At 52.0% G+C, this 11,029-nt stretch overlaps 1 protein-coding gene across 1 annotated transcript in view; it reads left to right on the top strand.

Annotated features, from left to right (window-relative positions):
• The first annotated feature begins 3,449 nt into the window (after nt 1-3,449).
• Nucleotides 3,450-11,029, top strand: part of VAV1 (vav guanine nucleotide exchange factor 1) — an 81,968-nt gene continuing 74,388 nt past the window's right edge. Inside the window, exon 1 of the mRNA XM_010367152.2 lies at nt 3,450-3,787. Coding sequence (XP_010365454.1) covers nt 3,584-3,787 — 204 coding nt within the window. The 5' untranslated portion in view covers nt 3,450-3,583. The remainder of the gene's footprint in view (nt 3,788-11,029) is intronic.

Raw genomic sequence — 11,029 nt, 5'->3', positions numbered from 1 at the left:
ACCACGCTCAGCTAATTTTATTTTATTTTTTGTAGAGATGGGGTCTTACTATGCTGCCCAGGCTCTGGGACTCCTGGGCTCATGCGATCTTCCTGCCTTGGCCTCCCAGAGTGCTGGGATTACAGACATGAGCCACTGTGCTTGGCCCCAGTAACCACAGTCTGAAAAGCAGTAGCAGCAGCTAACATTTATTGAGCACTTACTGTATACCAGGGCTGTTCTGTCAACTTGCCTTTTTTTTTTTTTTCTTTTTGAGACGGAGTTTCACTCTCATTGCCCAGACTGGAGTGCAGTGGTAGCAATCTCAGCTCACTGCAACCTCCACCTCCCGGGTTCAAGCGATCCTCCTGCTGCAGCCTCCCGAGTAGCTGGGATTACAGGCTAATTTTTGTATTTTTAGTAGAGACGGGGTTTCACCATGTTGGCCAGAGCGGTCTCAAACTCTTGACCTCATGTGATTCACTTGCCTCGGCCTCCCAAAGTGCTGGGGTTACAAGTGTGAGGCCTCTATTTTAATTTTCAAACAGACCACCTGGGTGATAGGCAGTATTTTCATCACTTCTATTTTCCAGATGGAGAATCGGAGGCACAAGGCAGCTAAACCATTTGCCCAAGTTAACCTGGCTTGTAAGTGGTGGAGGCGAGAATCAAACCGGGAGCTCTGGAGCTTCATCCTGTCTGCCTCCCTTTCAATCTTCGCATGCCTACTTTCTCCACGATGCTGCTTTGCGGTGAAAGTCACTCACCCAACATTTTGCAGATGAGGAAATTGAGGCCTAGAGGGCCAAAGATGCTTGGGTATGAAAAGTTTTGATGCCTGTAGGGTTGCAAAGCAGGGAGTTTCCAGACTGGGCTCCCCCCACCGGCCCTGGCCAATGTGGAATGGACCCCAAGCTCAAGAGGGGAAGAATGTTTCTTCCTTATCCCCCATCGGTCTAGTATTGGTACAGCCAGAGGGTATGGGCCTGTGCAGGGAAGGGGTCTAGCGCCTCCTCGTGGTTATAATAATTTAAAAAGAGGGCCCAGTACTTTGGGAGGCCTAGGTGGGCAGATCACCTGAGGTCAGGAGTTCGAGACCAGCCAGACCAACATGGTAAAACCCTGTCTCTACTAAAAATACAAAATTAGCTGGGTGTGGTGGTGCGCACCTGTAATCCCAGCTACTGGGGAGGCTGAGGCAGGAGAATCACTTGAACCCGGGAGGCGGAGGTTGCCGTGAGCCGAGATGCACCACTGCACTCCAGCCTGGTCAATAGAGCAAGACCAAAAAAAAAAAAAAAACACTATTGCAGTCTATAAGGAGAGGGATGTTGGTAGCTTGGATTTGGGTGGTGGCCATGGACATGGTGATAAAGGGATAGATTTGGGATAAATGTCAGGTGCAGTCAATAGAGCTTTCAATTATTCATTCAACACGTATTTACGAGGCATGCATATGTGCCAGGTGCTGCATAAGAGAGGGGTCAGTAGTGAACCAAAGAGACACAAATTCCTGAATAGACAATAAAGAAGCAAGGATGACCAGGCCTCATGGCCCACATCTGTAATCCCAGTGCTTTGGGAAGCTGAGGTGGGAGGATTGCTTGAGGCCAGGAGTTCAAGACCAGCCTGGGCAACATAGTAAGAGCCCCTCTCTGCAAAAAAGTTTAAAATTAGCCAGGCACAGTGGCACAAGCCTGTAGTTCCAGCTACTTGGGGGTCTGAGGCAGGAGGATCACTTGAACCCAGGAGCTTGAGGCTGCAGTAAGCTATGATCATGCCACTGAACTCCAGCCTGGGTGACAGAAGAAAGAGGCTGGGCACAGTGACTCAAGCCCGTAATCCCAGCACTTTGGAAGGCCAAGGCGGGCAGATTACTTGAGGTCAGGAGTTTGAGACCAGCCTGGCCAACATGCTGAAACCCTGTCTGTGAAAATACAAAAATTACCTGGGCATGGTGGTAGGCACCAGTAATCCCAGCTGCCTGGGAGGCTGAGGTGGGGGAGAACCTGGGAGGCGGAGCTTGCAGTGAGCTGAGATCATGCCACTGCACTTCAACTTGGGTGACATAATGAGACCCTGTCAAAACAAAAAAAAAGAAAGAAAGGAAGGAAGGAAGGAAGGGAAAGAAAAAGAAGGAGAGAAAGAGAGAGAGAGAGAAACAAAGAAAGAGAGAAAGAGAGGAAGGAAGGAAGGAAGGAAGGAAGGAAGGAAGGAAGGAAGGAAGGAAGGCAGGCAGGCCGGCCAGCCGGCCAGGCACGGTGACTCACGCCTGTAATCCCAGCACTTTGGGAGGCTGAGGCATGTGGATCACCTGAGGTCAGGAGTTCGAGACCAGCCTGACCAACATGGAGAAACCCCGTCTCTACTAAAAATACAAAATTAGCTGGGTGTGGTGATACATGCCTGTAATCTCAGCTACTTGGAAAGCTGACAGAGGAGAATCGCTTGAGCCAGGAGACGGAGGTTGTGGTGAGCTGAGATTGTGCCACTGCACTCCAGCCTGGGCAATGAGAGTGGAACTCAGTCTCAAAAGGAAAAAAAGAAAAACAAAGAAAAGAAAGAAAAGAAGAAAGGAAGAAAGAGAGAAAGGAGGGAAGAAAGTAAGAGAGAGACAGAAAGGAAGGAAGGGAGAGAAACGAAGGAAGAAAAAAAGAAGAAATAACTATAAAAAATCAGATTTGTTGGATGAAGATCAGGCTTAACCTAGGGAAGTGGGTAGGGCTGATGGAATGTGGAAAAGGCTGTGATCTGAAATCAGGGGGTTTAGGAAGACCTCCTGAGAAGGTAGCATTTGAGCAAAGACCTGTAGGGGTGAGGGAGCTAGCCGTGAAGTTGCTTAAGGTGGAGGACACAGCCCATGCAAAGGCCCTGGGGCAGGGCCGTATGTTCCTGGCACGTTGGAAGAAGAGTGAAGAGGCCCATGTGGCTGAAGCACAGTGAAGAGGGGGAAAGAGGGAGTGAGGAGGGCAGGAAGGGAACTGGGCAATTCAAGCAGGGTTTTGTGGGCCTTGGGGAGGACTTGGGCTTGTCCCTGGAGGAAAGTGGGAGCCATAGAGAGTTGTGGGCAGAAGATGGGTGTACCCTGATTCAGATGCTCACAGGCAACCTCTTGTGGTGGCTGCAGGGAGGACAGACTGTGGAGGACGGGAGCTGGAGTCAGGAGACCAGCTGAGTGATGATGGGGCTGGACCAGACAGAGGAGGGGGTGAGAAATGGGTGAATTCTGGGTATATTTCAGAGTGTCACTGCCGCTGTCTGCATATGGAGGAAGCTCCCCCGTCTCATAGTCTAGCTGGCCTGACTCCCCCAGCCCCCAACTCCCCGTGCCCAGGCCTGTGTCGAGTGGGCGGAAGAAAGAGATGTCAGATTCTGCATGGAAGGGGTGGGGTGGGGCTGGGCCGCAGGTGCTCCCCCAGCTCCCCCACCCCCCCACCCCCCCATGGCTCCTCCTCCTCCACCCCCTCTCAGGGTAACAGTTACAGGCAAAGAAGAGGAAGTGGTAGCGCTAGCTGTCGCTCCACAGGCGAGCAGGGCAGACGTGCGGGCGGGTGGGTGGTGGAGGCCGCGAGGGTGCACCACCGGCCCTGAGCAGGCAGCAGCCATGGAGCTGTGGCGCCAGTGCACCCACTGGCTCATCCAGTGCCGAGTACTGCCGCCCAGCCACCGCGTGACCTGGGATGGGGCTCAGGTGTGTGAACTGGCCCAGGCCCTCCGGGATGGTGTCCTCCTGTGTCAGCTGCTTAACAACCTGCTACCCCATGCCATCAACCTGCGTGAGGTCAACCTGCGCCCCCAGATGTCCCAGGTGAGCCCTCCGCGGGCAGGTGTGCTGAGGGTTGGAGAAGGGGGTCCTCCCCGGGGCTGACCGTGGAGGGGTTGACGTGCTCCACCTCTAGGCCTGCAAAGGAGGGGGGATATGCTTACAGGTCCAAGGCTGGGCCAGGGCGTTGTCACAATCTGAGATTCTGGGGTGGCCTCCCCAAGCTTAACAGGACCCCTGTGTGGGTTCACGGGCCCTGAGTTGTTGGCCCGCATCTACGCTGAGAACTGGCAAACTAGGGGTTAACACTCTCAAGCCCCAGGCTGCCTCTACTGCGGTTCATGCTCCCAAATAGGACCAACCAGAGGTCCCTGGGGAGCGCCTCAGAACCCCCAGGGCGGCCATTGGGTTACCTGGGGCTTTGGACTCCTTTGACCCCCTGAGTCTGGATGTGGGGGAGGAGCCTCCGCCAACATCTTCCCCGACATGTGTCTCCTCCTCCCGGGCCCTGGGCCCCTTCCTTCCCCTTACATCTTCCTTCCCCTTGGCTTCCTGCCTGGGCCTGGGGCAGCGTGGGGCAGGTGGGGGGCTGTGGCCCCAAGGATCTGAGCTTCCTCCCTGTATCCATCTCAGGGGAGACCGTGAGGCAGGGTCCAGTCCTGAGCTTAGAGAGTGGGTCCTGAGGTTTTGGTGCCTGGAATAGCTGCATTTTCTCGGCAGGGATATCTGCAGGGGCCCAGGCTGGAGGGGTAGTGGCAGATTTGACTGTGACTGCACGAGCCTGGCTCAGGAAATATATTCAAATCCCTATTTGAATGTGGTTGGGTGGGCGTGTGATGTGGCTGCCTGATGTTTCTGTAGCATCTCGTCGGGTTCCCCAGGGCTGCTGGGTGGGAACAGGGAACGGGGCAGGGCTGGTGGAGTCCCATCTGCTCTGGGATGAAAGGAGATACAGCCCTATCCTGGGGCCTGGGGGACACAGTCTTGCCCTGAGGTCTGAGGGGAGAGCTCCCATCTGGTCCTCAGGCTGGGAGCTGGAAGGATAAGTTAAAGGAGATGGGCCCATGGGGGTTCCTGGGGGGTGATTTTCAGGAGTAGGGCCATTGGTGGAAGAGATCCATGGGCCTTTACTCCTTCTGTGGTTATTTTTTAATTCATTCATTCATTCATTAATTTTTTAAAGACAGGGTCTCACTCTGTCACCCAGGCTGGAGTGCAGTGGCACGATCTCAGCTCACTGCAACCTTAACCTCTCAGGATCAAGCAATTCTCCTGCCTCAGCCTCCCGAGTAGCTGGGATTACAGGCGCACGCCACCACACCTGGCTAATTTTTGTATTTTTAGTAGAGATGGGGTTTCACCATGTTGGCCAGGCTGGTCTTGAACTCCTGACCTCAAATGATCCACCTGCCTCAGCCTTCCAAAGTGCTGGGATTACAGGTGTGAGCCACCACTCCTGGCTGCTCCTTCTGTTTTTTTGTTTGTTTGTTTGTTGTTGTTGTTTTATGTTTTACTTTTTGAGATGGAGTCTTGCTCTGTCACCCAGGCTGGAACGCAGTGGTGCGATCTCAGCTCACTGCAACCTCCACCTCCTGGGTTCAAACGGTTCTCCTGCCCCAGCCTCCCGAATAGCTGGGACTACAGGCACGCACCACCATGCCTGCCTAATTTATTTTTTTATTTTTTTATTTTTAGTAGAGATGGGATTTTGCCATGTTGACCAAGCTGGCCTCAAACTCCTGACCTCAGGTGATCTGCCCACCTCGGCCTCTCAAAATGCTGGGATTACAGTCATGAGCCACCATGCCTGGCCCTTCTGTTTCTTTAGTGCCAGGGGATTACACCATCCTCAGCTGTGACAGGGTTTCCCGAAAGGAGAAGGCACTCCCCCCACCAACCTAAGCATCCATCCTCTCTGGCCACAGCCCATCCCGGCTTTGCCTACATTTGCTCAATCTCCTTCTGGTTTCTAGGGCATGAGGAAGTAGTCATGGGATCTGTCAGGACCCATCTGTTAGACCTGGCAGGGAGTCAAGGTCTCCGTGATGCTTCAATAGCAGCTAATGGGAAAGTGGATAGACTTAAGGATGAACTTCCACTCCTGTGTGTGTCTTAGCTAAAGCCAGTTTTCAGATGAAGGGCAAGGGTGCATGATGCTAATCCCTGGGAGAGCAGTTGCACTCCAAAGACAGTTCTAATCCTCTGTAACAGGGAACAGCGGGAACCCAGGTGGGGTCAGCCTTTATGCAAGAGGGGACATTTGTGCTGGGATTTTGAAGAGTAAATAGGAGTATTTCTCATTGTTCGGGCTTCCTGTGCCCAGCTGTATCAGGCTACAGGCTGGGCAGCGGTGTACCTGGACACTTTCCCTCTGGGAGGGGGCACATTCCTGCCCCTACCCATTTTGTCACCCTTTGAAGCTTGGCCCTGTGTCTGGTATATAGTGGGGATGTATGTGGGAAGGTAAAATGTATTGTCAAGAAGCCCAGAGGAAGCTGCCACAGGAACAACCTCTCTGGGTTTCTGGGTGCCTAACTGTCCACAGATTGAAGCTGGAGCTGTGAATGCCCCATGGGATGTGAAAGGGCAGAGGGAAAAAGGAAAGGTGTTTCTGTGGAGGAAATGGCATAAATAAAGGTGTGCATGCTGGAATGAGAATTCTTCCCAGTTTCTGTCATTTCTCTTCAGAGTCTCAGTTTCTTGGGAAGAGAGTGGAAAGAACATATCCATCCATTCATCCACCCACCCACCCATTCATCCACTCATCTATCCCTCCAATTATCCATCCATCTACCCATCCATCCATCCATTTATCCATCCATCCATCCATCCATCCATCCATCCATCCATCCATCCATCCACTCATCCATCCATCCATCCATCCATCCATCCATCCATCCATCCATCCATTCACTTATCCATCCATCTGCTCATCCATTCATCCATCCACTCATCTATCCATCCATCCATCCATCCATCCATCCATCCACCCACCCACCCACCCGTCCATCCATTTATCCACCCACCCATCCATCCACCCATTCATCCATCCACTCATCTATCCATCCATCCATCCATCCATCCATCCATCCACTCATCCATTCATCCATCAACTTATCCATCCATCTATCCATCCATTCAACCACCCACCCATTCACCCACTCATCTGTCCATCCACTCATCCATCCACCCATCATCCATCTACTTATTTATCCATCTATCAATCTATCCATCCATCCATCTATTTTTCCCTCCATCTATCCATCCATCCACCCATCCACCCACCCATCTATCCATGGATCCATCCATCCACTAATCTATCTTTTATTATTATTTTTTATTTTTTATTTTTACGGAATCTCGCTCTGTTGCCCAGGCTGGAGTGCAGTGGCGTGATCTCGGCTCACTACAACCTCTGCCTCCCAGGTTCAAGCAATTTTCCTGCCTCAGCCTCCCAAGTAGCTGGGACTACAGGCACCCACCACCACGTCTGGCTAATTTTGTATTTTTAGTAGAGATGAGGTTTCACCATATTGGCCAGGCTGGTCTTGAACTCCTGACCTTGTGATCCGTTCGTCTCAGCTTTCCAAAGTGCTAGGATTACAGGTGTGAGCCACCGCACCCGGCCCATCCATTCATCTATCTGTCATCCACCTGCCCACCCACTCATCCTTCCATGTACTCATCCATCCATCCACTCATCCATCCATCCATCCATCCATCCATCCATCCATCCATCCATCCACCCACCCACCCACTCCATCCATCCATCCATCTACCCACTCACCCACCCCCTCCATCCATCCACTCATCCACCCATCTACTCATCTATCCATCCATCTACCCATCCATCCATTCATTCATCCAACCATTTATCTGTTCATCCATCCATCCATCCATCCATCCATCCAACAGTGACAAGGTCTGCCAGGCCCTGTTCTTGGTGCTAGGGACAGTGTGAATAGCACACACACACACACACACACACACCCCTGTTGTTGAGGAGCCTGCATTCTAGTGGGGGAGGCTGACAGTGAGGAAATAAGACAATGTATAAGACGTCAGGAGGTGCAGGAGGTGGTATGTACTGCTCTGGAGAAAACAAAGTGGAACAGGGTATGCAGGGGGCACTTTGATGAGGAGGGCTAGTGGTAAGGTGACGTTGGAGCAGAGACCTGGGGAAAATTAAGGAATGAACCATGTGGATCTGGGGAAATGGTGTCCCAGACAGTGGTTAATAATGCCAGTGCAAAGGCCCTGAGGTAGGAGCTGGTCAGTGCCTATATGTTCAGGGCAGTGACTGGCCCAGCTGGTGGGAACGGTAAAAGAGGTCAGATTGGAGTGAATCTCCAAGCGACTGGTCCCCTTCAGATCTGAGGCCCAGGGAGAGGATGATACCATCATGAGAAGCCACAGCTATACCGAGACACCCAACTCTCCATTATGATTTTTTTTTTAAAATGAGACAGAGCCTTGCTGTCTCCCAGGCTGGAGGGCAGTGGCACAGTCCCAACTCACTGCAGCCTTCACCTCCCAGGTTCAAGCAATTCTCCTGCCTCAGCCTCCTGAGTAGCTGGGATTACAGGCAACCGCCACCACGCCTGGCTAATTTCTGTTGCCCAGGCTGGAGTGCAGTGGCATGATCTTGGCTCACTGCAGCCTTCACCTCCCAGGTTCAAGCGATTCTCCTGTCTCAGCCTCCTGAGTAGCTGGGGCTACAGATGTGTGCCACCACGCCTGGCTAATTTCTGTATTTTTAGTAGAGACAGGGTTTCAGCATGTTGGCCAGGCTGGTCTCAAACTCCTGACCTCAAGTGATCCACAGGCCTCGGCCTCCCAAAGTGCTGGGATTACAGGGGTGAGTCACCACGCCCAGCCACCACTGTGCTCTTGAAGTCCAAAATCTGGGCTGCAGAGATGAAACTTGAAGGCCAAGAGACTGCAGAGGAAAGAACAGATTGTTGGAAAGATCCACCAGGACTTGGGAGCTGGTTAGACCTAGGATGTGGGCAGGTGCCCGGGACAAGATGATGTTAAGGTCCCCAGCATCAGTGAATAGTGGGGAGAGGGTGAGACAGTTAAGAGTAGGGGGTGGACTGGGGAGTGTGGTGGGTGGTGGCTTAGGAGAGCCACACCTCGGTTCAAATTCTGGTACCACTGCTTCCTGGTTTCACCTCTCTGAGCTTCAGTTTCTCCATCTGTGAAACACAGATAAAAATGGCACCTTTTAAGGCTGGGCGGTGGCTCATGCCTGTGGTCCCAGCTACCCAAGAGGCTAAGTGGGGAGGATCACTTAAGCCTGGGCTGCAGTGAGCTGCGATGGCACCACTGCATGCCAGCCTGGGCAACAGAGAGAGACTTTGTCTCAAAACAAAACAGAACCCAATTTTGCCTGGGCGTGGTGGCTCATATCTGTAATCCCAGCACTTTGGGAGGCCGAGGTGGGTGAACTGCTTGAGTTCAGGAGTTCAAAGCCTGGTAACATAGTGAGACACCATATCTACTTTTTTTGTGTGTGTGAGATGGAGTCTCGCTCTGTCGCCCAGGCTGGAGTGCAGTGGCACGATCTCAGCTCACTGCAAGCTCTGCCTCCCGGGTTTACGCCATTCTCCTACCTCAGCCTCCCGAGTAGCTGGGACTACAGGCGCCCACCACCTCGCCTGGCTAATTTTTTTGTATTTTTAGTAGAGACGGGTTTCACCGTGTTAGCCAGGATGGTCTCGATCTCCTGACCTCGTGATCCGCCTGCCTCAGCCTACCAAAGTGCTGGGATTACAGGCGTGAGCCACTGCGCCTGGCTTTTTTTTTTTTTTTTTTTCCTTAAGAGACAGAGTTTGCTCTGTGGGCCAGGCTGGAGTGCAGCGGTATGATCACAGCTCACTGCAGCCTCCACCTCCTGGGCTCCAGCAACCCTCCTGCCTCAGCCTCCCGAGTAGCTGGGACTACAGATGTGCATCAGCATACCTGGGTGATTTTTTTTGTCTGTCTGTCTGTTTTTTGAGACAGGTCTCAATCTGTCACCCAGGCTGAAGTGCAGTGGTACGATCACAGCTCACTGCAGCCAGCCTCAAACTCCTGGGCTCAAGCAGTCCTCCTGCCTCAGCCTCCCGAGTAGCTGGGACTACCAGTGTGTGCCAGCAATACCTGGCTACATTTTTTTTTATTTTTTTGTAGAGATGGGGTTTTGCTATGATGCCCAGGCTGGTCTTGAACTCCTGGCCTCAAGCAATCCTCCACCTCGGCCTTCCAAAGTGCTGGGATTACAGGCGTGAGCCACTGCACCCGGCCAGAATAGGGGTTCTTATCTCTACCCTCCCGTAACAGGAAAGATGACACACACCACCCGCCGCTCTATGCCTGCTTTCCTCACTAATCACCTTGGCAGTGTTTCCAAGTCAGTCTGTAGAGACTATAATTATTCTTTATAACATGACCGTGTATTCCATTTATTTTAAGAAAGACTTGTATTTTGCTTGCTCTGTGCTAGACATTAGTCTAAACCAGGAAGGGGCCTGGCTGGGTGCAGTGGTTCAGGCCTGTAATCCCAGCAGTTTGGGAGGCTGAGGCGGGAGGACTGCTTGAGTCCAGGAGTTAGAGGCCAGCCTGGGCAACAGAGTGTGACCTCGTCTCTATAAAAATGAAAAATAAAAATAAAATAAAGCTGGGGGCTGGGTGCGGTGGCTCATGCCTGTAATCCCAGCACTTTGGGAGGCTGAGGCAGGCAGATCACCTGAGGTCAGGAGTTCGAGACCAGTCTGGCTAACATGGTGAAACCCTGTCTCTAATAAAAATACAAAACTTAGCTCAGTGTGGTGGCGGGCGCCTGTAATCCCAGCAACTATGGAGGCTGAGGCAGGAGAATCACTCGAACCCGGAAGGCGGAGGTTGCGGTGAGCCGAGATCACACCACTGTACTCCAGCCTGGGCAACAGAACGAGACTCGATGTCAAAAATGAAATTAAATGAAACAAAATAAAATAAAGGTGGGGGGGAAATAATTTCCCTATTCTACAATTACAGCTTCCTTTTTTTTTTTTTTTTTTTTTTGGGACGAGGTTTTGTGTGCTTTGTCCCCCAGGGTGTAGCACAGTGGTGCAATGGTTCGATCAGGGCCCACTACATTCTCAATCTCCCAGGCCCGAGTGATCCTCCTACGTCACCCTCCCAAGTAACTGGGACGACAGGAGCATGCTACCACGCCTAAGATTTAAACATTTTTTAAAACATTTTTACTTTTTGTGGGCACATATGCAATGTGAAATAAGCACATCATGAAGAATATTTTCT

The sequence above is a fragment of the Rhinopithecus roxellana genome, chromosome 8 (assembly GCF_007565055.1).
Source record: "Rhinopithecus roxellana isolate Shanxi Qingling chromosome 8, ASM756505v1, whole genome shotgun sequence".
NCBI classification, from domain to species: Eukaryota; Metazoa; Chordata; class Mammalia; order Primates; family Cercopithecidae; genus Rhinopithecus; species Rhinopithecus roxellana.
Note: the sequence above shows the minus strand (reverse complement) of the source record. Positions and strands in the feature narration are given on the sequence as shown.